This window comes from Saccopteryx leptura, chromosome 3 (genome assembly GCF_036850995.1).
Source record: "Saccopteryx leptura isolate mSacLep1 chromosome 3, mSacLep1_pri_phased_curated, whole genome shotgun sequence".
Classification (NCBI taxonomy): domain Eukaryota; kingdom Metazoa; phylum Chordata; class Mammalia; order Chiroptera; family Emballonuridae; genus Saccopteryx; species Saccopteryx leptura.
Window position 1 is genome coordinate 365,382,670 of NC_089505.1, and position 25,082 is coordinate 365,407,751.

The window sequence follows — 25,082 nt, forward strand, 5'->3', positions numbered from 1 at the left end:
TGCCCCTCGCCGTCGCCGTCTCCGTGTGTCCAGTGCTGCCCCTCGCTGTCACCGTCTCTGTGTGTCCAGCGCTGCCCCTCGCTGTCGCTGTCTCTGTGTGTCCAGTGCTGCCCCTCGCTGTCGCTGTCTCTGTGTGTCCAGTGCTGCCCCTCGCTGTCGCTGTCTGTGTGTCCAGTGCTGCCCCTCGCTGTCGCTGTCTCTGTGTGTCCAGTGCTGCCCCTCGCTGTCGCCGTCTCTGTGTGTCCAGGGCTGCCCCTCGCTGTCGCTGTCTCTGTGTGTCCAGTGCTGCCCCTCGCTGTCTCTGTCTCTGTGTGTCCAGTGCTGCCCCTCGCTGTCGCTGTCTCTGTGTGTCCAGTGCTGCCTCTCGCTGTCGCTGTCTCTGTGTGTCCAGTGCTGCCCCTCGCTGTCGCTGTCTGTGTGTCCAGTGCTGCCCCTCGCTGTCGCTGTCTCTGTGTGTCCAGTGCTGCCCCTCGCTGTCGCCGTCTCCGTGTGTCCAGTGCTGCCCCTCGCTGTCGCCGTCTCTGTCTTTGTGTGTCCAGTGCTGCCCCTCGCTGTCGCCGTCTCCGTGTGTCCAGGGCTGCCCCTCGCTGTCGCCGTCTCTGTCTTTGTGTGTCCAGTGCTGCCCCTCGCTGTCGCCGTCTCCGTGTGTCCAGGGCTGCCCCTCGCTGTCGCTGTCTCTGTGTGTCCAGTGCTGCCCCTCGCTGTCGCTGTCTCTGTGTGTCCAGTGCTGCCCCTCGCTGTCGCTGTCTCTGTGTGTCCAGTGCTGCCCCTCGCTGTCGCCGTCTCTGTGTGTCCAGTGCTGCCCCTCGCTGTCGCTGTCTCTGTGTGTCCAGTGCTGCCCCTCGCTGTCGCTGTCTCTGTGTGTCCAGTGCTGCCCCTCGCTGTCGCTGTCTCTGTGTGTCCAGTGCTGCCCCTCGCTGTCGCTGTCTCTGTGTGTCCAGTGCTGCCCCTCGCTGTCGCCGTCTCTGTCTTTGTGTGTCCAGTGCTGCCCCTCGCTGTCGCCGTCTCCGTGTGTCCAGGGCTGCCCCTCGCTGTCGCTGTCTCTGTGTGTCCAGTGCTGCCCCTTGCTGTCGCTGTCTCTGTGTGTCCAGTGCTGCCCCTCGCTGTCGCCGTCTCTGTGTGTCCAGTGCTGCCCCTCGCTGTCGCCGTCTCTGTGTGTCCAGTGCTGCCCCTCGCTGTCGCTGTCTCTGTGTGTCCAGTGCTGCCCCTCGCTGTCGCCGTCTCTGTGTGTCCAGTGCTGCCCCTCGCTGTCGCTGTCTCTGTGTGTCCAGTGCTGCCCCTCGCTGTCGCTGTCTCTGTCTCTGTGTGTCCAGTGCTGCCCCTCGCTGTCGCCGTCTCTGTGTGTCCAGTGCTGCCCCTCGCTGTCGCTGTCTCTGTCTCTGTGTGTCCAGTGCTGCCCCTCGCTGTCGCCGTCTCTGTGTGTCCAGTGCTGCCCCTCGCTGTCGCCGTCTCTGTGTCCAGTGCTGCCCCTCGCTGTCGCCGTCTCCGTGTGTCCAGTGCTGCCCCTCGCTGTCACCGTCTCTGTGTGTCCAGTGCTGCCCCTCGCTGTCGCTGTCTCTGTGTGTCCAGTGCTGCCCCTCGCTGTCGCTGTCTCTGTGTGTCCAGTGCTTCCCCTCGCTGTCGCTGTCTGTGTGTCCAGTGCTGCCCCTCGCTGTCGCTGTCTCTGTGTGTCCAGTGCTGCCCCTCGCTGTCGCTGTCTCTGTGTGTCCAGTGCTGCCCCTCGCTGTCGCTGTCTGTGTGTCCAGTGCTGCCCCTCGCTGTCGCTGTCTCTGTGTGTCCAGTGCTGCCCCTCGCTGTCGCCGTCTCTGTGTGTCCAGTGCTGCCCCTCACTGTCGCCGTCTCTGTGTGTCCAGGGCTGCCCCTCGCTGTCGCTGTCTCTGTGTGTCCAGTGCTGCCCCTCGCTGTCGCCGTCTCTGTGTGTCCAGTGCTGCCCCTCGCTGTTGCCGTCTCTGTGTGTCCAGGTCTGCCCCTCGCTGTCGCTGTCTCTCTGTGTCCCAAGCCTGTATGTGGGCACACAGCGTCTGCCTGGATGCCTGCGGGGACAGGGTGCTCTCTGCCTTCCAGAGAAGCGTGTGTTGTGGTTCGTAGCCCTTGCTTTGTAGCAGTTCCTGACTGTGAAGCCAGTCCTCCTTTCTGAGCCCCGTAGGGGTTGATTTCCTCTGTTGGAAACGGGGACAGAAGATGTGGCAGTAAGTGCCCCCCACAGTGGTACAGGAGAGGTTGTCATCACTCCTGACCCAGGAAGAAGGACTCTAAGGAAGTGGGGGACAGGGTCAGCAGGCACGGGGGCCGCCCTTCCCTGGGGAATTCACCAGGAAGACAATGGCTCAGCTCTCAGGGGGGAAAATCCAATTAAAAAACCGGCTCCGAGCTACAGAGTCCCTGCCCGCTCCTGAGGAGTGGTTCCCTGTCCCCATCCTAACAGCCTCTCCGGGCCCAGACGTGAGTCTCTGAGGGGCCCTGCTGTTCCCATTTCACCAACCTCTCCTCCCTCTCGTGACCCTGCTGTTCCCATCCCTCCAACCTCTCCTCCCTCTCGTGACCCTGTAGGTCCCATCCCTCCAACCTCTCCTCCCTCTCGTGACCCTGCCGTTCCCATCCCACCAACCTCTCCTCCCTCTCGTGACCCTGCTGTTCCCATCCCTCCAACCTCTCCTCCCTTTCGTGACCCTGCTGTTCCCATCCCTCCAACCTCTCCTCCCTCTCGTGACCCTGCAGGTCCCATCCCTCCAACCTCTCCTCCCTCTCGTGACCCTGCTGTTCCCATCCCTCTAACCTCTCCTCCCTCTCGTGACCCTGCAGGTCCCATCCCTCCAACCTCTCCTCCCTCTCGTGACCCTGCAGGTCCCATCCCACCAACCTCTCCTCCCTCTCGTGACCCTGCTGTTCCCATCCCTCCAACCTCTCCTCCCTCTCGTGACCCTGCCGTTCCCATCCCACCAACCTCTCCTCCCTCTCGTGACCCTACCGTTCCCATCCCTCCAACCTCTCCTCCCTCTCGTGACCCTGCTGTTCCCATCCCTCCAACCTCTCCTCCCTCTCGTGACCCTGCAGGTCCCATCCCACCAACCTCTCCTCCCTCTCGTGACCCTGCTGTTCCCATCCCTCCAACCTCTCCTCCCTCTCGTGACCCTGCAGGTCCCATCCCACCAACCTCTCCTCCCTCTTGTGACCCGGCTGTCCCATCCCACCAACCTCTCCTCCCTCTCGTGACCCTGCTGTTCCCATCCCTCCAACCTCTCCTCCCTCTCGTGACCCTGCCGTTCCCATCCCTCCAACCTCTCCTCCCTCTCGTGACCCTGCCGTTCCCATCCCACCAACCTCTCCTCCCTCTCGTGACCCTGCAGGTCCCATCCCACCAACCTCTCCTCCCTCTTGTGACCCGGCTGTCCCATCCCACCAACCTCTCCTCCCTCTCGTGACCCTGCTGTTCCCATCCCTCCAACCTCTCCTCCCTCTCGTGACCCTGCAGGTCCCATCCCACCAACCTCTCCTCCCTCTTGTGACCCGGCTGTCCCATCCCACCAACCTCTCCTCCCTCTCGTGACCCTGCAGGTCCCATCCCACCAACCTCTCCTCCCTCTCGTGACCCTGCCGTTCCCATCCCACCAACCTCTCCTCCCTCTCGTGACCCTGCTGTCCCATCCCACTAACCTCTCCTCCCTCTCGTGACCCTGCTGTTCCCATCCCTCCAACCTCTCCTCCCTCTCGTGACCCTGCCGTTCCCATCCCACCAACCTCTCCTCCCTCTCGTGGCCCTGCTGTCCCCATCCCACCAACCTCTCCTCCCTCTCGTGACCCTGCTGTTTCCATCCCTCCAACCTCTCCTCCCTCTCGTGACCCTGCTGTCCCCATCCCACCAACCTCTCCTCCCTCTCGTGACCCTGCTGTCCCCATCCCACCAACCTCTCCTCCCTCTCGTGACCCTGCTGTTCCCATCCCACCAACCTCTCCTCCCTCTCGTGACCCTGCTGTTCCCATCCCTCCAACCTCTCCTCCCTCTCGTGACCCTGCTGTTCCCATCCCTCCAACCTCTCCTCCCTCTCGTGACCCTGCTGTTCCCATCCCACCAACCTCTCCTCCCTCTCGTGACCCTGCAGGTCCCATCCCTCCAACCTCTCCTCCCTCTCGTGACCCTGCTGTTCCCATCCCACCAACCTCTCCTCCCTCTCGTGACCCTACCGTTCCCATCCCACCAACCTCTCCTCCCTCTCGTGACCCTGCAGGTCCCATCCCTCCAACCTCTCCTCCCTCTCGTGACCCTGCAGGTCCCATCCCACCAACCTCTCCTCCCTCTCGTGACCCTGTAGGTCCCATCCCACCAACCTCTCCTCCCTCTCGTGACCCTGCAGGTCCCATCCCTCCAACCTCTCCTCCCTCTCGTGACCCTGCTGTTCCCATCCCTCCAACCTCTCCTCCCTCTCGTGACCCTGCAGGTCCCATCCCACCAACCTCTCCTCCCTCTCGTGACCCTGCAGGTCCCATCCCTCCAACCTCTCCTCCCTCTCGTGACCCTGCTGTTCCCATCCCTCCAACCTCTCCTCCCTCTCGTGACCCTGCTGTCCCATCCCACCAACCTCTCCTCCCTCTCGTGACCCTGCAGGTCCCATCCCACCAACCTCTCCTCCCTCTCGTGACCCTGCTGTTCCCATCCCACCAACCTCTCCTCCCTCTCGTGACCCTGCTGTTCCCATCCCACCAACCTCTCCTCCCTCTCGTGACCCTGCTGTTCCCATCCCTCCAACCTCTCCTCCCTCTCGTGACCCTGCAGGTCCCATCGTCTGTGGGCTGCTGAGCTCCCCCGACGTCCTGCTCTGCAATGTCAGAGACTGGAGGGACCCCTCCGAAGCCAAGGCTAACGCTACGTGTCCCGGGGTGACGTACGACCGCGGGAGCCGCCAGGTGACGTTGCGTCTGGGAGGCCAGGAGTTCAAGAGTAAGTCTCTGTCTTCCACCCATGCTCCTTGGGAACCAGGTTTCCTCCCAGCTCCTTACTGCCTCAGGGGCCCTCTCCCTTCCCCCGAGGAATCTGTACTTCTGCAGAGAAACTGCCCCAGAAGTGCTGCATAGACACACCCTCAGCACCCGGGCAGCACCCACGGGCAGCCTTAGCTTAGCTCTCAAGGCTGCAGGTGGGCCAGAGGGAGGCCGGCCGGGCTGGGCGGCTCTGCTGACCCCGGCCAGGCTCACATGGGCTGCCAGGGGTCGACAGCAGCTGGCTGGTCTAAACTTGGGACTTGTCGGTGGTGGCCAGGCCCCGCCTCACGGCTCTGTCGTCCTTCTTCTGGTGAACGCAGTCCTCGGTAGACGGCAGAAGCAGGAGAGGACCAGGAAAAACCGGCCGGGCCTCTGAGGGTTGAGGCTTGGGTCTGCCAGGCACTGCTCACGGGGCCTCAGCCCACAGCTCTGCGGGAGGCGCTGCTGTTAGCACCGTCCCCATTTTACAGCTGAAGAAACTGAGGCACACACAAGTGCAGTCTCCCCAAGGTCTTAGGGCTTGTCCAGAGGGGGGCTGGGGTCAGGGACCACGGCGATCGGGTTCCAGAGCGATGATCTCAGCCACTTCTCTGCATTGGCACGTGCGTGTAACACAGGCGAAGGACTTACACCGCCTCTGACACACGGTTTTAATATCAGGCAATAGTTTTACCCTTTCCAAAATCTGTCACCGTTTTTAGGGTTAGTTTTTTTTTGTTGTTGTTGTTATATTTTAAGAACTGGACTGTGTCTTATTAACGTTTGGATTTTTACAGTCGAGCATAAGGCCCGGCCTGGGGAATACAGTGTCTGTGGAGTGCGTATTTGCCGAATTCTGGGAAGAAAGATGGCAGAGTGGGGTGGAATGCCAGGCCGTCTAGTTTCCTCCGGGGTTAAATAAAATCACGCAGCTCATTTCTGCGATGGATCAGAAACAGGTGGGACCGATTACTCTGAGAGGTAGCCCGGGGTGAAAACATGCGTTTGAAGACGTATGATATATTCGTGGGCAATAAATCCACGGTGGATGGCTTAACGTGGAGCATGTGCTTGGTATGTGCCCAAGAACGGAAGAATGTGTCCTTGTCTGGCCTCCCCGACAAGCGGAGATGACTGGAGGACGTATCAAGTTCCAGGGTTTTCTTCAGTGTCCTCTGTGTGTGTTTTGGGGCGCAGTCAAAACTTCAAGAAGGGTATTCTTTGATGGGGCGTTCGGGCAGCCTGTGGCGTGTCCGTGATGTTCCAAGTCGGAGGTTTGCGCTAGCAGCATACTCTTCAAGATTTTTACAGGGCTGTGGAGAGAGAGGGACACACGGTCCTGGACAGCCAGGGGGTTGGGTGCGAGTTGCAGATTTGAGCCGGGAGGTGCGTGAACAGCCACGAGGAGGAGGGTTGCTGGGCTCACGCATCCACCCGTTTCCGGTTCACCCCGGTGCCCGGGCTGACCGGCGTCTGCAGAGAGGAGTCCACGCAGGGTCCGCATCTCCAGAATTTCCAGGGCAGTCTCTGGATGTTTTCAACGATTAGGTGTTGGCAGGATTGATCCTGCTGTTTCTAAGGAGAAGGGATTTAGAAAGCTCCAGGACTGCATCTGTCTCGTTTCTGACAATGTCTTGAAGTGTTAAATGAATGAAAAACAGGCAGATCAACCGTCCCCTAAGACCCACAGGGACTTAACGTTTGATGGGAAAAACAGGCCTTGGCAGAAACACTCCAGGTTGATTCTGAATTTCAAAGGCGTCTTGTAGTTGAGCAACAGGGAGGCTCGGCCCAATGGCTGGCCTGCCCGCTGCCCGGCACAGGAGTCTGCTTTGTGTCAGTGGCTGTCATTACCTTGGGGTGCTGGGAGCTCGGGGGAGGAACTCGCAATGCGTCCATGATGTTCCTCGTCCCAAGATGCACCTGGAGTAGATGTCTGATAAATACCTACAATTAGGATGACCCTATCCATTCTACAGCAGCTGCCCCTGCTTGTGTGTTACCGTGTGCTGCGTACCACACAGATCTCAAGAGAAGGTTCCAGAAGTACCGTTTGTCTGGGAAAGGCCAGAAGCACCAGTAGAGATACAGGAGAGGTGAGGCAGAGAGGAGAAGACAGTGGTACAAGGAGGACCCAGGGAACCTGGGTCATCCAGTTTCCTGCCCACTCCCAGAGGGTGGGTTCCAGCTAGCCCTCCCAGATGCAGCCTGTGACCTCTGCAGAAGTGTTCTGAAGTCCATTAAGACCACCCGACACCCATGCACCCTCCAGAACCAGGCTCTGGGCCAAGGCCCCAAAGCCCTAAACGTGCGTGTGCGTGCCTGCAGCCTCGATCACAGAGGGAGGGTGGTGATGAGTCAGGGCACGGAGGCGTAGCAGGGATGTGCTAACCCAGCTGTCATGTGAGGAGTGCGACAGGTGTCTGGACAGTCAAAACCACCTACTTTAAAATACTGTTCAGCAGAGAAGAGGAGGAATGATGCTTGCTTGGGTTCTAGGTTCCCTCTCCCAGTCAGCAGTGTTGAGCCAGGGGGGCTGTGGGGAATGGGCTGAGGGGTCAGAGGTCTGCAGCAGGAGAGCTGATCTGGCGGCCAGTGGGTGTACTCGGGCGGGTGATGCTCTGCGTTCATTTGGTGGCTCCGAGCATAGTTGACTGCTTTGTTTCCCTCACTGTTTCTTCCTTGCCTTCATCTATGTACTGGACAGTTTTCTGCAGGGATTATGGGTGATATAAAAAGGACAGAGTCCCAGTTTCCAACCTCAGGAAGCTCTAGAACATTCAAGGAGCTGGGCAGCCACTGTCAAGTGCGAGCTTAAAGACAGAGGTGTTCGGTGAGCGCCAAGCACATCCAGAGGAGAGGCGTGTAACCCAGCCAGGGAGTTCAAGGAAGGCTTCCAGAAGGAGGTGTTGCAGACTGGGATGCTTCAAGGAGGAGCAGAGGGTTGGCCAGGGGAAAGGGGAAACGGGTTCTAGGCAGAGAGAATAAGAATAGGCGAGGGCGCAGAAGGCAAGCGTCAGCCCCACGACGGGAGGGCGGGCGCCCTGGACACAGAGCAGCACGGACGGTCAGGACCCAGAAGGCAGGGAGGTGCACTCTGAGATCCGTGGTAGCTCTGGCAGGATTGGCGGTAGGTGCCCTTCCAGGAAGAATGTTCCGGGCTGTGTGGCTGTGGGATGGGATGGAGCCAAGGGCTCAGTCAGCAAAAGTCTAATGACATTAGAAGAGGCCATGGGGAGTGAGCTGAGAGGACAGGTCAGGGGCGGGGTGGGCTGAAGGGCAGTTCAGGACACAGCCTGGTTGGACGCGTAGACCGATGCAAGGGGAGGATCAAGGCTGCCTGCCGCTGAGGGGTGAGCAGGGAGGGTGGCACCACCGACCGATGGAAAAGCACAGGAGGGGTGAGCGTGGACCTGGGCCTGGGATGGGAGCGGTCAAGATCAGAAGGAAAAGGACAACATTAGTTCTTTGTCATTGGTGGTCTCTCTGAGTCCCCGTGGAGACTTGGCCGCCACTTTAACAGTTAGAACCTCGGAGGGGAGGTTTATAACTTCCTCGTGGGGATTTACAAAGATGCTTCTCCGGACACCGTGGTCTCTGTGGATGCTGCTCAGGGGACCTGTCTCTACCAAGGTGTTGGCATTTGTGTGCAGACTTTTAACTGCATTCCATTGGATCGCATTGTGTTGAAATGAGCAAACACCCCGGATGGGGTTAAGACCCAGCAAGCTGGAAGAACACAGGGCTCCACTGTCTTGAGATGGACAAGACGTGGCTCTGAAGGGCTGGTTCCTAACGCCCTTCAGTGCGTTCTGGGCCAAAATACAACCTTCTCCCTGTGTGCCTCAGTGTGGAGCACCTGCTTTTCTCTGGGCGATGGCAGGCACGTGTGGTGTTTCTTCCCACTCTGTGTGAAGCAGGTCACACATACCGCACGAAATCCAGAGGCTCTGGACAGGGGGAACGGCTCACTGACGCGCCCACGTCAGAAATGGGGAAGGCTGGGTGCTGGGTGCTGCAGACCTTCTGCTAGCAATCCCCTGATGGAGCACTGCTCTTGGGAAGGGGCGGGGATGGGATCTGAGCTCGTATTTGCGGAAGTCCACGACCCATGCGTGGTGGAAACCCCGAGGCTAACGCTGTCTCAGTGGTTGTTGGTTTTAGTCTTAGGTTTGAGGGCCATAAAGCATGCCAGAGATAAGATATTATTTCTCCCACTTTCACAGGCTAAGAATTATAATACATGGTCTAATGTTTTATTTACTTTACATCTATGTTACCAAAAATATATGCATATAATAAAGTATATGTATATATATAAAGCAAAAAATATATAGAGAGAGCATTTATAATGCTTTTAAGGAGTCAGTATTCCAAACAGATTGTGGTATAAAAATAATTATTTTAAAAATTCTTTATGATAAGGGCCAGATTCCCCTGCCTTGACCGTCACAATAAGCACATGTCACGAGAGGCCCGTGAAGACAGCGCAGGCTGAGCAGACAGCCCTGCGTGGTGTTGGTGTCGCAGGCCTTCGTAGACGGTGTGGGTTCCTCTGTGGAGCGTAGAGTACGTCCTCACGCTCCGGAGACCACGTGTGGGTCTCCCGGGCAGCAGAGGCGTTCACGTCCCCGCAACTTGATTACGAACTCCCGCGCTCTGAAGAGGGCCACGAGAAAATCACGCGCGGGTCCTGTAAGGAAACGTCTCATCCCAAAGTCAAGTAGCCCGACGAGTTTTAGCATCATTGTTTATTTCAATTTCGGAAGCAAAACCACAGGGAAGCACGGCTCAGCATTTCTGCCCCCCTCCCCGCCGTGGCGTAGAGCACAGCCATCCTCGTGGTAGGACGCGTCACTTCAGTAGCTGAGTTTTCCAAACGGCCCGGTGTTTCACTGGACCTCTTCGAACTTCCTTAAACACCTCTCTGAACACAAGAGCCTTGACTAACGCTTGCCCTTTGGGATGGACGGAATTCCACAATGTGTTCCCTTCCCCCCGGGTGGGGTCGATGAGAGCACGGGGTACGGAACTGGAGAGATGGGGTCCAGCTCTGGCACGGGGAGCTTCACCTGGAAACTCAGTGCCGACCTGCGAGGTGGAAATCAGATGCTCTCGGGAAGGAGCTAATTATCGTGTTGGGTAAATGGCAATGGTCCCTAATAATCACTGGTTATCGTAACGCACGACTCTCTCTAATCATGAAAGGTAAAACGCGATCGTTTTGATTGTCCCACAGTGTGGGCCAGCTCTCCCCTGTGGTGTGTGGGGTCGTCTGCCTCCAGCGTCTGTGTATTCTGAGCTCTTTCCTCAGCCTTGAGCGCCGCAGAGGGGGCGGGCGGGCCTGAGTGGGCGGGCCCGAGTGGGCGGGCCCTGAGGGCTAGACACAGGCAGAGAGGCGACCTGGACATCAGGGAACGCGGTGGCAAATGCGGTCCTAGCCAGGCTGCTGTCCAGGGGAGCGTGGTCCGGCAGAAGAGGAAATGTAATAACGTCACTGATAAGTTAAATAACAGCAGCTCCCAATAATAGCGAGCATGTCAAATATCGCAGAAGACAGATTCTGTACATGACCGCTTCCTGACAATTACCGTCTCCACTGGCCAATGGCGCAAGAGTGTCAGGGGACTTAAGTGACATCGAAAATTAAGGCACTTCTCAAGTCTCCTATGAGCTTTGTTCTTTCTCAGCCAATTCCCCAGTTCCTTCAGTGATGCTCTCTGTCACAGGCTTATGACCTCTCACCTTGACTGCCCCTTTGGTGCCCTGAGCGAGGTACCGGGGGTCTGACCAGCTCTGGTTTTGTGCCAGGGAGCTGGAAGAGAGTGCTGAGAAGCGGTTAGGGGTGCCCCTTGTGTGGGACACAGTTCTCCGGCCCAGGAAAGGCCAGCATGGGGACAGTGAGGCAGCTATGGTCGTGGAGGGTCCCCCGTGAGAGCAAGCCCCCCTCCAGCTCATAAAAATAAACACCTTCCTTTGCAGGTCTGACACCCCCGGAAGGGACTCAGGACCCCTTGACCAGTTTCCAGCAGGTTTATCTGTGGAAAGGTAAGCTCTGTGGTGGTGGTGGTGGGGGGTTGAGCAGGAAACTGATTACAGGAAACCGGCTGGCCCTAACCTTCATCCACAGAGCGCTCTGCCCCCAGACAGAGAGCAGAAGAGGTTTTCTTTCCAAGTTCCTACTCTGTGTGGAGCAGAGGGCCTCAGCTCTCATCAGATAAGATTCCAAAGTCTGAAAGGAAAATGGAAAGTGTGGAAACCCAAGAAAGGGTGGGGAAGGAAGTGCTGGGTGCTGCGAGATCAAGTTCGCGGACCACGGGCCGCCCTGGATCCTGGGCGGGAGCTCGGGCGTCTCCCCAAGGGGACCTGGCCATGGGTGCCTCCCTCCCCGAGGTCCGGGTGACGGGACCAGCCCCCAGGAGGGTGGCACCTGGACTGCTGTGGGCGCACAGAGCAGGCGGGGTGAAACACGGGGGCTCAGGCACATGCCCGGTTGCCCTGTCCTCCCTGTGCGTCTGTCCCCTCTGCGGTTACTGAGCTGCCCTGTCCTCCCTGTGCGTCTGTCCCCTCTGCGGTTACTGAGCATGGCCGGTGCGCACTCAGGGCGGGGACAGTGGGAAGCACTGAGGATGAGTCTGAGGACTGTGGGGTGCGGGGTGCTGGGGGGTGAGGGAGGCTCAGGCACATGCCCGGTTGCCCTGTCCTCCCTGTGCGTCTGTCCCCTCTGCGGTTACTGAGCTGCCCTGTCCTCCCTGTGCGTCTGTCCCCTCTGCGGTTACTGAGCTGCCCTGTCCTCCCTGTGCGTCTGTCCCCTCTGCGGTTACTGAGCTGCCCTGTCCTCCCTGTGCGTCTGTCCCCTCTGCGGTTACTGAGCTGCCCTGTCCTCCCTGTGCGTCTGTCCCCTCTGCGGTTACTGAGCTGCCCTGTCCTCCCTGTGTGTCTGTCCCCTCTGCGGTTACTGAGCTGCCCTGTCCTCCCTGTGCGTCTGTCCCCTCTGCGGTTACTGAGCTGCCCTGTCCTCCCTGTGTGTCTGTCCCCTCTGCAGTTACTGAGCATGGCCGGTGCGCACTCAGGGCGGGGACAGTGGGAAGCACTGAGGATGAGTCTGAGGACTGTGGGGTGCGGGGGGTGAGGGAGGCACCGGCTTGACCCACCTGGCACCCTGGCCTCAGGAGGGAGCAGGAGAGCACTGGACCGTCCCGCGTCCCGGCCGTAGCTGCTGGGAAAGATCCCGGCCGCTGTCTCCCTTCCCTCCTCCTTCCGTGATCCCTCCTTTCCGCCCTCCGGTCCCCTGAGAGACAGGACTGGTGCCCCGCTTCTGCGCTTGTGGGACAGTGTGAGAGAGCACGGAGCGTGGACTCCGGGTGACTGGGGAGGGATGCTGGTTCCGTCACTTAACGCGTGTGACACTGAGCACATCAGGCATGCCCTCTCAGCCCAGACTCCCCACGGGTAATCCAGCAGGAAAAGCAGAGCTTACCTCGAGAGCCCTGTGGGCACTGGCACGGTGCCCAGGGCATAATGAATGCTGCTTAGTGTAGGTGGTGGTGATGGTGGTGGTGGAGGTGGTGGGGGATGAAGAGCAGGAGGAAGGAGGAGGAAGAGGAAGAAAGGGAGGCAGAAGAGAAAGAGAAAAAAATGACCATCATCATTTTTATGTAAAAGCAATGTGATGAGATTACACACTTTTTCTCATTAGCCCTACCTGTCAGGTCAGTATACAGAGGGGGCATTTTTTGTTCATTTTTAATTTTTTTAGACAAGAGATATGAGACTTAGAGTGGTTACGTGAAGTGCCCACAGGAGGTCTGGGGGCAGGACCCAGACAGTGGTCCCCCGCCCAGTGCTCCCAGTCATCAGAAAGTTCTGGTGAATAAGGTGCTAGCTGGTGAAGCGTGAAGGACTTGCCTCTCTCCAGGGTATTTCCCGCACTAAACAGAGGCCCCCCAAACCTGCCCAGCGCCCCACGCTCCCCACTGGCTCACACTGCTTTTGTGGCAGACCTGGTACCCCGTGGACGCTTCACTTCATTTTCTTGACTTCCGACCGATCTGCTTATCACCTGCTGGTCTGGGAGGAGTTATCTGACCTCTCTGAGACTCAGGGTTTGTTTTAAGAGTAAAGTGGAAATCTTTCTCCTTATCTTCGCAGGGTGTTGTAAAGAACACATTTTGTTAACTTTTAAGGGCTTTGCAAATGTTACTAATCTTAATACCAAGGACAATAATAGTTCTGTGACCGAGGGGTTGGCTGACATTCCCTAACAGGCCACAAGGTGCAGGCCTGTGTCCCTGGACTCATTCCAGATCTTGTCCCGGGCTCCTGGGTACAAACCAGGAGGATGTCTCACGTTGCCATGACCATTTGCTGACCTCCCTTGTCCTCCCCAACGTTAGAACAACAATCCTTTTTCTTCTGCTAGATTCGGACATGGGGTCTCGGGCTGAGTCTACGGGATGCAGAAGAGGCAGAGGACCAAGTACAGCATCTGCGACAGAAACAGGTACCCGCCCCAAACCCTGTTTTATAAACACGGGCGTCTGGCTGTGCGGACAGGACGGGGACGCGAAGGGTCACCATTCACATCGCTCTGTTCTGCAGTGCGGACTCCCCCTAAGCTTCTGACCCCCTTATCCGCTCCGTGAGCGTCGTCAGCAACCCCAAGGTGCGGCTGGCACAGGAAGTAAGGTGAAACCATTGCAAAGTTACCACTGCTACTGGGAAACAAAACAAAACAACCATAATAACAAAACCAGCAGCATTTTATGAAAAGGGCAAGGTTCATCTGACGGTGGCCAGTGGCTTCTCTTACATAAGCCCTGAAGGGTGTAAGCAAAACGTACACATTGTGGCTTTGTTAGCTAAGGAGACGCCCTGGAAAGCCTCTTGAGAGAGAGCCAGGTTGCAGCGGGAAGTGTAGACGCACACATCTATGGGGCCAGATGCAGGTGATGTCTGAGACCTCACTCTCCCAGTGCCTGCAGTGGCTCTTGCTTAGGAATAGCCTTCCTTGTGCCAGGCCCGGTTCGGCCGGGAGAAGGGCGCGCAAACTGGCCGTTACCCAGTAACGGAGATACAGGGTATCTCCAGGGCTGGGCAGCCCAGAGGGGAGAATGGCAGCGTGGGCCCTGAGGCCTGCCAGCCTGTGCTTGTGGCCTCAGCAGACCCCAGTAAATCTGTTGCCCCCCTTTGGGGATTGTTGCTGGTAAGGGAGCCCCAAGGCAGAGTGGTTGTACATGGGATACAATGCCCTTCTCCGGAGCCATAGCTAAGAGGCAGCTCGTCTCCACGACCTGCTTCATGCCCCCAGTGTAAGCCCCTCTGGAAAGTCAGAACCCTCGTGAGGTGCAGAAATATCCCCCACCCCCAGATCCGGGATGTTGGGTTTCTCGGCACTGGAGGGCCCATTCGTGGAGTCACAGAACCTCAGAGCAGAGGGGACAGCGTTGGTCCCCGCAGCACAGCAGGGCCCAGCAGGTGAGGAGGAAGGGTGTGTGTGCAGGTGGGCTCAGCGGTGGCCCTGGGGCAGCCAGCACTGTGGTAAAGAGCTGGGTTTACCGGAGTCTGCTTGCTTCCGGAGCGCAAGTTCAGGCACCAGGGGACGGTCCAGTGTGGAGTCTGGACCAAGAAGAAAGCTTGAGCTTTTGTCCTCAGGAAGCGGGGTGCCCAGGAGAGCCTTAGGCCAGGGATCAGTGTGTCTGAAGACACAAAGAAAGACAAGGGTTGGACTAGCTGCAATTTTCAGGATTGGAGCTGAGCAGAAATGACTGCTCTCTTCACAGATGAAGGGATTGGTTTGGGAGGGAGATGGGGCTTCTATGTGGCTTCAGCAGACAGAAGAAACGTGAGTGGTTCAAAGTTACAGGGAGCTCGATTGGACTCCACAGCTTCTAGTGAGGGGGTGGGCTGCTGTGGTCAGCCCCGCCATGCCACACAGAGCTGCAGGGGCAGTGGCCAGAAATAGCAGGGGAAAGTCCTGCCTTGGCTGAAAAGTTGACCCAGACAGCTCCCAAGGTTTCTCCCCAACCAAGATTCTTGGATTTTTGTAACTACATAATCTTAGGACTTTCTGGGACCTTTGGAATCTTCCTTGCCTGACCAGATGCCCAGCCTTCTTGTTGACTGCAGACCTGCTCTGGTTTCATGTGCCCTGAAAGTGTGTGTGTGTGTGTGTGTGTGTGTGTGTGTGTGTGTGTGTGTGAGAGAGAGAGAGAGAAAGAGAGAGAGAGAGAGAGAGAAATTGATTGATTGATTCTGGAGATGAAGACAAAAGAAGTCAACTCCTTCCTTCTTCTCCAGATCTGACAACAGAGCTATTCTCCGCTGTGGACCTCAACCAGGTTGTTGTCAATGTGAACAGGTCCCTGCCCAGCCAGCAGCACTGGCTTTTCAAACACCTGTTTTCACCTCAGCAGGCAAATCTGTGGTGCCTATCTCGTAAGTATCCTCAGACTTCATTCTTCTTCCTGACCCTGGGGTCAGGTTACACAGGCCTGGTTTAACAGCTCTTGAGAATAGATGAGCTCAAACCCAATGGCATCACTCCCAGATCACTTCAGTGTTAGTGCCATGGGTGATAGGAAGAAAGGACGTAGCCCCTATCTTTGAGATGCTAATAGAGTAGTAAATTTCTACTCTGCTTCCAGAAACTATCATCCATCCATCCATCCATTCATCCACTCATCCATCCATCCACATTCGTCCATCCATCCACCCATCCATCCATCCATCCATCCATCCACATCCATCCACCCATCCACATCCATCCACCCATCCACATCCATCCATCCATCCATCCACATCCATCCACCCATCCACATCCTTCTATCCATCCACATCCATCCATGCATCCACATTTATCCATCCATCCATCCACATTTATCCATCCATCCATCCACATTTATCCATCCATCCATCCACATTTATCCATCCATCCATCCATTCATCCATCCATCTTATTCATCTATCCATCCACATCCATCCACCCACATCCATACATCCATCTTTCCATCCATCCATCCTTCCATCCATCCATCCATCCACATCCATCCACCCATCCACATCCATCCATCCATCTTATTCATGCATTCATTCTTTCATCCATCCATGCATCCATTCATCCGTCTGTCTATCCATCCACCCATTCATCCTTTTATCTATCCTTGACCCAACAGGCATAACCTATGTTCTAGGCCTTGTGTTTGACCTTGGGGCTGAGGGAAAAACAAATAAACCAAAAACAAAACCACTGCCCTTGTCCGAGAGCTCACATACACCACTGGCGAGGTCTAACATGGGGCGGGAACCGAAGAGATCATTCACAAAGAACACAATGTGTTACAGTGCTGTGGCCCCTGGGCTAAAGATCCGACTGTCTCTGAGATGGTCCTGGGGAGAGCCAATGGGATTGTATGCTCTCCCCTGTATCGCTCACCCCCCACCCTGTTAGAGTCTGCCTTTATTCAGAGCGAGCACATGGTCCCCCTGTTTTATGCATGACAGTCTCCCAGCTCTCAGAACCCCAGTGTTTTTCTTGGCTCTTCCAGACTGCATAGCCTCAACTTTCCTGCCTAGGAAGAGTCCCTGGGGGAGGCTGTGTCTTCTCAGAAGACCCTGCAGAGGTAGCCGTCCCCTGCAGGCCTCCCAGCATTGAGCCCTGCTGCTCTCTTGCCTGTAGGCTGTGTCCAGGAGCCCTCTTTCTGCCAGCTGGCAGAAGTGAGAGACAGCGCCCCCTTGTACTTCACCTGCACCCTCTACCCGGAGGGCCAGGTGTGTGACGATGTCCTGGAGTCGAGTCCCGCGGGCTGCAGACTGATCCTGCCCCACAGACCAAGTGCCCTGTTCCGGAAGAAAGGTGAGTGCTTGGTGGGTCCGCACAGACTGCATTTCCAGGAGGCAGAACCATCCAGATCAACTCCTTTTATACAGAATAAACTTGCCCAACCAGGCAGTGGTGCAGTGAATAGAGTGTTGACCTGGGATGCGGAGGTCCCAGGTTCAAAACTCCGAGGTCGCCTGCTTGAGCACGGGCTCACCAGCTTGAGAGCGGGGTCATTGGCTTGAGCATGGGATCATCAACATGATTCCAAGGTCGCTGGCTTGAGCCCAAGGATCGCTGGCTTGAGCAAGGAGGTCACTGGCTCGGCTCGAGCCCCCACCCCCTGCCCCATCGAGGCACACATGAGAAGCAATCAATGACCAGCTAAAAGCAATGCAACTGCGAGTCAGTGCTTCTCATCTCTCTCCTTCCTGCCATACTCACACCTGGGGTTCCAGAAGGAGTATGCAGTTGCTCTTTGGTTCCTCCCACAGAAGAGACCTCCAAGTTTTCGGGCCTATTAACTTAATTTTATGCTCTTCTGTGTGCCTTCTGGCATCCAGAATTGTGTTGCTGTGTCCCCTGTCCAGGTCTCTGGATCTCTGTGCAGGCCTGCCTTGGGGTTGCTTTAGTGAGGTCGGGACGGGTGCCTGCCGAGAGCGATCCAGGCGTTTAACACACTATCGCTGGGAGCTCTCCGCCTGGCTTGCACACCTCCATCCCCTTCTTTTTATGGATACAACAAGTCTCTCCCTGAATAATCTCCTTTCTCCCCCACCCCCCGCGCAGTGGTCCTGAAAGATAAAGTGCAGAACTTCTACACCCGCCTGCCGTTCCAGAAGCTGACAGGGATCGCCGTCAGGAGCAAAGTGCCCATGTCTGACCAGTCCATTTCCAACGGGTAAGCTCCGTCCGAGCCCAGCCGCATCCTGCCCTCGGTTCTTACTCAGAAGGCCTTCTGCGTGCTCAGAGAGGGTGGCACACTATCAGCGAAAGTCACACACATAATAAAAACGAGGCACAGGCACCTGATTGGGTCACCCCAACTGTGAACCAGTGGGGCCCCCTCCTCAGTTCTGGAGATGCCTTCTCTACCATTTTTTACCTTTCCTAGAACCCAAAGCTAGGACTTTCCCCCGGTCTGAAAGGGTTACAGGAATACATTCAGGATGCTGGCTTAGCTTGGCTCAGAGCCTGGCATGTAATAGACACAGAATTTATGTTCGATAAATGAACGAGGGAATGAAGGCTGGCAAGTCAATATTCCCAAGAAAAGAGTAGAGTGTTTTCAGAAAGGAGCCCTCAGAGCTAGGCATCTGCTCGTGCCTATGGACCAGAGCGCCCCCAATCTAGGTCGTCATAAAGAAAGCAGGGCCCCAGAAGGAAAACTGCCGGCCGTCAGTCCGTCCCCCCTCCCCCGGAGGTCCTGGGCCACCCACGGAATCCTTCCGGCCTGCTCTTTCTCTCCCTGCGCCAGGTTCTTCCAGTGTGAGCGCCTGTGCGACGCGGACCCGTGCTGCGCTGGTTTCGGCTTCCTCAATGTCTCTCAGCTAAAAGGTAGCAGTGACACCCCCAACCCCCCAAACTGTGGTAGTGACACCCCCACCCCCCAAACTGTGGCAGTGACACCCCCCCCCAACTGTGGCAGTGACACCCCCCACCCCCCCAACTGTGGCAGTGACACCCCACCCCCCAAACTGTGGCAGTGACACCCCCACCCCCCCAACTGTGGCAGTGACACCCCCACCCCCCCAAACTGTGGCAGTGATACCCCCCCCCCCCCAACTGTGGCAGTGATACCCCCCCAACTGTGGACAGTACCGTGCCGCCTAGAAAACATGTTCACGTCCACGGTCTCCTCTAACCCCCAGCATTCCTCGCGGTGGGTGGGAAGCAGGGACCCTCGTTCACAGATGGGAGGGCGGAGCTTGGAGGGGGGCGGTGTCTCATAAATGCGGCCGCTGCGGCGCGGCGCCTGGTCTCGGACCCGGTCCGCTTTCCGCAGCACGTCCCCCTGGCCGGAGCAGCGTGCATCCACACTTCACATAGCCTCCTTCTCCTCTTCCGAGACTGGGGTCGGGCAGCTTTGCGGGGTGACCTTGGGGTCTGTTCCTATGCTCTGTGGTTAAAACTGGAAGCAGCCGCTTGCTGGTGGCGTGATCCTGGAGAAGTCACATCATCTCCGAGCCTCGGTTTCCTCGTCCACAGATAGGGTTACAGCTGTGACCTGCCCGTAGGGCTGTGTGAGGGCCAGGTGACCGGACATGATGCAGACAGCCTCGCACGGAGCCGGGCACATGATGTGTGCTCCGTACGTGTTAGCTTCCTGTGCTCGTAGATGGCCGAGGGGCCGGGTCTTCACCAGTGGCTAAGATCATACCCAGAACACTGCTGTGAACCCCAGACATGCTAAAGAATGAGTTGGCGGGGTTTCCCTCTTTCGATTTAGAATCTTCTGTCCTGATCACCTTCCTGGTCCTGGCTGTTGTTTTTGCTCCAGGAGGAGAGGTGACGTGTCTCATTCTGAACAGTTTGGGACGTCAGACCTGCCGTGAGGAAAGTGGGGCGACCTGGCGCATCCTGGACTGTGGCTCTGCCGACACCGAGGTCCGCACCTATCCCTTCGGATGGTACCAGAAGCCCGGTAAGTCCCGTGCCCTGAACAGCTAGCTACGTGGGCATCTTGAGTTGTTCGGGTTCCGACCAGATGTTAGGAATGGATGTCTTGGGGCCTGGAAGGAGATTAGTCAGGACTCATTGGGTGCTGTGAAGCCAGTAGCCACGGCCACCATCACAGCCGCCTGGCCTATGCAGGTTCGCATTGGATTCGGACAGACGGTAATGAAACAACGGAGCCAAGAACTGGTGGGCCATTAGCTTTAATCCTAGCTTGCATCTGGTGGGCAAGTAAAAACACACACTGGGCTCCAAAACCCACTTATTCAGTGCTCACAAAGCTACTGACTTATCTGAGTTTCCTAGAATCAAAGGTTTCTAGCTCACCAGCCTTATTCACCTCTGTTCCCCATCTCCTTCCTTCTCCCTGCACAAACTAGCTTCTCCTTCAGCACTCCACCATCTTGGCTGCTTCTCCTGGCCTCCTCCATGTGGCCTCTCTCTGCTCTCTTTTTTCTGCTCTCCCCTCTAATGCTAATCTCAGGAACCGGAACCGAAAGAGAGCAAACTCCTGGTCTGCCCTATTTTATGGCGTAGAAATCAAAACCTTTAATCCAATATACAAACAGGGAAGTCTCTGATACAAAGTCACTTATCTGAGGTATAATGAGATTCCTCATGAGAGTGCACCACCCACATCATGCAACAGTCAAGGGTGTGGGGAAAAGCTTAGTCTTAAAACTAAACCTCAGGCTATAACGACCCAGCCTGCTTACAGCCTGTCCCCTACACCCAATGCAAACTATAAGCGAGCAAACATATATATCATATTTAAAAACTTATTTGACCAACAGGTGCAAACAACAGAAACTGAATCTACTTAACATAAGCAGGAAAGGAATTTATTGGTAGTCTATTCATAGACACAGAGGGGAGGTGACCAATGTAAGCCTCAGCAACGTGGGTGTGTTGAGCAGGAATGAATGGATTGAATAGGAGTGGATTGAGCAGGTGTCTTCAGCAGGATTGAATGGGTTGGATAGCCTCCTTGTGTGTCATTGTCATCATTATTGGCTTCCAAAGGGTTTTGATGATACAAGCTTTAAATTCAAGGGAGAGAGCTTGTCCAGGTATGGGCTGTAAATCCATCCATGAGGGTGGGGCAGCTTGTGTGACAGCCCTGTGAGCCGTAGGCACTGTGGGAAGGAGGTTCCTCGAGTGTCACTAGGGTGCTGTCCCTGGATGGGGCGGCCAGCAGACGTGTCCTCCGCCGGATTCCCTTGGTCTTGTCATCTTGTCAAGGAGGGTAGTGTAACTAACACGCCTCTCCTCCCCATCTCCTTCCATCTCCTCATCCCACCAAAGGCTGGACAATATCTCTTTCCTTCTTTATATCGCTCAGGGGTGAGTTGGGTGAAAAGACGCTTAAGACACAATTCACTTGTTCAGAAAGATCCTGGGCCTCAGAGAGCCTCACAGGGGCAATGGCGGCGGCAATGGCGGCGGCAGGGGCAGCCTGACCTTGGTAGCTGAGCTGTGCTCACAGAACACAGGCGGAAGGTGGGCCAGGCAGAGCCCGGGAGGGGCCAGGCACGGAGCTGGAGCAGGGCGCACACACGGAGAGGGGGCCCCAGAGCCTGCGGGGCGTGCTTTCTGACTCTGCGTTCCGCAGTGAACAGGAAGTTCCACGAGTCTCAGCCCGGAGCTGAGGGCCCAGACGAGCAATCGTGAATGCAAATGTGGCTGCTGCAGCCCCTTCCCGGCAGCAGGACCCAGCGAGGAAGTATTTTTACCGTCCCGGGCGGGAGGGCAGGGGGACAAGGGCAGCTGGCCCTGGGACCCAGGTTTCCTGGAAGGGGCGGGGCCCTGCGGCCTGGGTACCCTCCGCTCTTTGGAGAAACTGGGCCGCCCGTTCTCTCTGCAGCTGCAGCTGTGCGAGGCCTGCCAGTGGGGCCGGGTCCCTGGTTTGTTTACAGAGTCAAACGCGGTTCTGCAAACACCGTGGAGTCCGCACAGTTTCTCTCTTCCTCTGCTAAGCAAATTCACTCAGACCCTGGAACAGTTCTAGATCCAGGACTGCCACCTGGAGAGGAAGTGACAAGCTGTTCTGAGCAGCTCTGTGTGCCCCCTACACGGGGGCTGCCACCTGTAGGCAGAGTGTCTGTACTGTCCGTTCTTCACCGTCATTCCCATCCCTGCAGAGCACGTACTAAGCTCCAGACACTAGGCTAGCCTAGCATCTTGCAAGAAACATCGCATCTTCTTCCCAAAGATCCCCGAGGTAGCCCTGCTGTGACCCCTCCTCCCCAGGCAGTGCCGCACTGGCAGATATTTTACAGCCCCTGGAGACGGAGGGACGCCCTGGTTTCTAGCGGTGACCACTTGCCGTGGTGTCAATGCTCCCTGGCCCACCCTGGCTGGTTGCAGGCGACCAATCTGATGCCCCTGAAAGCAGAGTTGGAAAGGTTAGCAGTCATTTGTTTAACAAATGAGAACTAGCTGAGCAGCCGGCTCCAGATGACACAGGCAGGGTCCCCAGGGCGGGGCCGGTCCTCCCAGGGACGGAGGGTGTTGAAGGTTTCAGTATTGCAGGGGCCCAGGGAAGCCGAGAAGGCTCACGGCTCGGCTCTTCCTGTGCCGTGAGGTGAAGAAGGCCCCACCCGAGGGCGAGTAGCACCCTGTTAGGAAACCCTGGCGGTGGGGGTGGGTGAGGACGAGTCAGCAAACAGCAGTCGCAGGACCAGGTGAGCGGTTCTCCTGAACGAGCCGCGTGGCAGCTCCCGCCTGACCGTTCTCATGGTGTTAGTTACCTCGTTTGCAACATTTCATCAGGATTGCCTAAACGTTCCATTGCAAACAAAGCTTACTTTGAATTGCAAGATAAGTTTCCAAAAAGCCTGGTCACTGGGTCCAAGGCATGGGCATTCTAATGCCCTTATGCCCTTGACAGACGGTGGGATTGTTCTCCAAAGACGGACTGGTCCTCTGGGTTGTTGTTCCGAGAGCCAGGGTCTTCCAGGAAGGACGGACCTTTAAACAGATGGGCAGGAGCCAAGCTGGGTGTCACGGAGCAAGGTGGACGGTTGGTAGTAGCTCTGGGTGTTGTCTGGAAGGGCCCACAGAACACTGATAACAAAGCCTCAGCCCGTGGTCCTCACAGTGAGCCCCAGGACCAGGGGGGTCAGCAAGCCCCGGGGGCTTATTAGAAATGCCAAGTATCAACTCAAAATGGATAAAAGACTTGAATGTAAGCCGTGAAACCATAAGCATCTTAGAAGAAAACATAGGCAGTAAGCTGTCTGATATCTCTCGCAGCAATATATTTGCTGATTTGTCTCCACAGGCAAGTGAAATAAAAGACAGAATAAACAAATGGGACTTTATCAAACTAAAAAGCTTCTGCACAGCTAAAGACAACAAGAATAGAATAAAAAGACAAACTACACAATGGGGGAATATATTTGACAATGCGTCTGATAAGGGGTTAATAACCAAAATTTATAAAGAACTTGTAAATCTCAACACCAGGAAGACAATCCAATCAAAAATAGGCAAAAGAAATGAATAGACACTTCTCCAAAGAGGACACACAGATGGCCAATAGGCATATGAAAAAATGCTCAACATCACTAATTATTAGAGAAATGCAAATTAAAACCACAATGAGATATCACCTCACACCAGTCAGAATGGCGCTCATCAACAAAACAACACAGAATAAGTGCTGGCGAGGATATGGAGAAAAGGGAACCCTCCTGCACTGCTGGTGGGAATGCAGACTGGTGCAGCCGCTGTGGAAAACAGTATAGAGATTCCTCAAAAAATTAAAAAAATCAAACTGCCTTTTGACCCAGCTATCCCACTGTTAGGAATATACCCCAAGAACACCATAGCACTGTATGAAAAGGAGAAATGCACCCCCATGTTTATGGCAGCATTGTTCACAATAGCGAAGATCTGGAAACAGCCCAAGTGTCCGTCAGAGGACGAGTGGATTAGAAATGCCAAGTATCAAGCCCCACCCTCGGGGACACATGGTGCCCGGGAGTGACGACTCTTTGTGTGTGGAGCCCCTCTGAGATGTTGTGATGGTCACTGAGCGCATCCTGACGGACCTAGGTGTGGTGCTGGGCGTTGTACGTGCTCTCTGCCTCCCCAGCCCAATCCTGCCATCACCAACGGCTCCTCAGTTAACGTCCTCAGGACTCAGTGACGCTGAGGGCGAGGACGCGCTGATCGGCTGTCTTTCTTCTTTGCAGTCACTGAAAATGACGCCCCCAGTTTTTGCCCTTCGGTGATCCTGCCGTCCGTCTCTGAGCAAGGTGAGCTCCGTGTCTTGTCGGTGTCTCTGATGACAGCTCCCTCTCCGTGTTCTCCTTTCATTCCTTCCTCTTGTCCTGGGGTTGATAGCTCCCCGGACCCTCTCACATGCATAGACAGGACAGGGACCAGCCCATTCCACAGATGGGGAAACTGACTCGTGGGACAGGGACTCGGTCAGACAGTGCAGATAACTGGACGCAGAGTGGGACTCGGGCCCTGTCCTCCCGATCTCTACTCTAAGAATCGTTTCACCCTTGATGTCCAGGGGTGGCTAGACCTGAGTGGTCCTGGGTGACATCAACAGTGGTGGCGCTTGTGGCCCCAAAGTAGAAGAACTCAGCTCTTCACGAGTGCCAAAGAGCTCAGGCTCCCAGGCGTCCTCAGCACCCTGGGTGGCAGGGACATCCGAGGCAGGACACTGACCCTGAGCCTGGGAGCACGGCCCAGACGGAGGCTGCGGTCCCGAGAGGTCTTTGCGAAGCAGCAGGAAGTGCAGGGAGGCTGGGGGGCGGGGAGCTGGGCGGGTCCACGTGGGAGCCACATGCCCCTTTTCTGCCTTCCCATAGTCAGGAAATGAGAGGCTCTGACAGCCCAAGCGAGCGTTCATTCCTGCCCTGTGACATGATGTCTGAGGGGCTCTAGACGTCTGTCATTACGGTCCTGGCTGCAGAGACAGAATATAGCTCCTGCAGGAGGGCATCATTTACAGTCCAGGCTGAGGCTCTAAGTATAGATGTTCTCCACCCACACTCCTCTCAGTGAGAAGCGCTGACGCTGGAGGTCCCTGCAGAGACACATGTGTTCTGCACGTTCTGCATAGACTGTCTGTGTCTGAGCATCTTACCGCGCGATGCCCACGGCTTGAGGTCTGAGCACACTACCTGTGTGACCGGGTGTTAGGGTCCCGAAGCACTGGGAGGTGGGTGTCACCATTGCCATGTCACGGGGGCAGGAGCGGGGCTTAGAGAGAGGGGGGCTCACTCAAGGCCAAACACCTAGTATACATCCCAGCCAGACTTCGGTCAAAATTGATTTTGAGGTTTATTAGGATAATATATAAACATTGGAAATGATCAGACCTCAAAAGTTCACGGGAATTCTGTTTTTCGTTTTTTTTGTTTTGAATCACCTTGTCCCTTGTCTCACCTCTCCACTGTCATTTGCATACCGGGAGGCCACCACCTTCAACTCTTAGCTATTTTTTCTCATTCTGGCCTCTGTTTCTAGATCACATCCGACTCCTACAGTTCCTTGGTTTTTCAAGTTTGGAAGAACTACTGAATTCCTGCCTTGATAAATGAGGGCTTGGGGCTCTTTTTCTTTTTAGCACCTTTTTCTTATTTTGCTCCTTCCGTTTCAGCACCTGAAA

At 56.2% G+C, this 25,082-nt stretch overlaps 1 protein-coding gene across 1 annotated transcript in view; it reads left to right on the forward strand.

Annotated features, from left to right (window-relative positions):
* The window catches only part of TG (thyroglobulin), a 228,179-nt gene that overhangs the window by 62,602 nt on the left and 140,495 nt on the right, over positions 1–25,082 (forward strand). Inside the window, exons 22-30 of the mRNA XM_066372766.1 lie at positions 4,772–4,936; positions 10,939–11,004; positions 13,379–13,459; positions 15,256–15,393; positions 16,634–16,810; positions 17,564–17,675; positions 18,252–18,331; positions 19,275–19,418; positions 23,650–23,712. Coding sequence (XP_066228863.1) covers positions 4,772–4,936; positions 10,939–11,004; positions 13,379–13,459; positions 15,256–15,393; positions 16,634–16,810; positions 17,564–17,675; positions 18,252–18,331; positions 19,275–19,418; positions 23,650–23,712 — 1,026 coding nt within the window. The remainder of the gene's footprint in view (positions 1–4,771; positions 4,937–10,938; positions 11,005–13,378; positions 13,460–15,255; positions 15,394–16,633; positions 16,811–17,563; positions 17,676–18,251; positions 18,332–19,274; positions 19,419–23,649; positions 23,713–25,082) is intronic.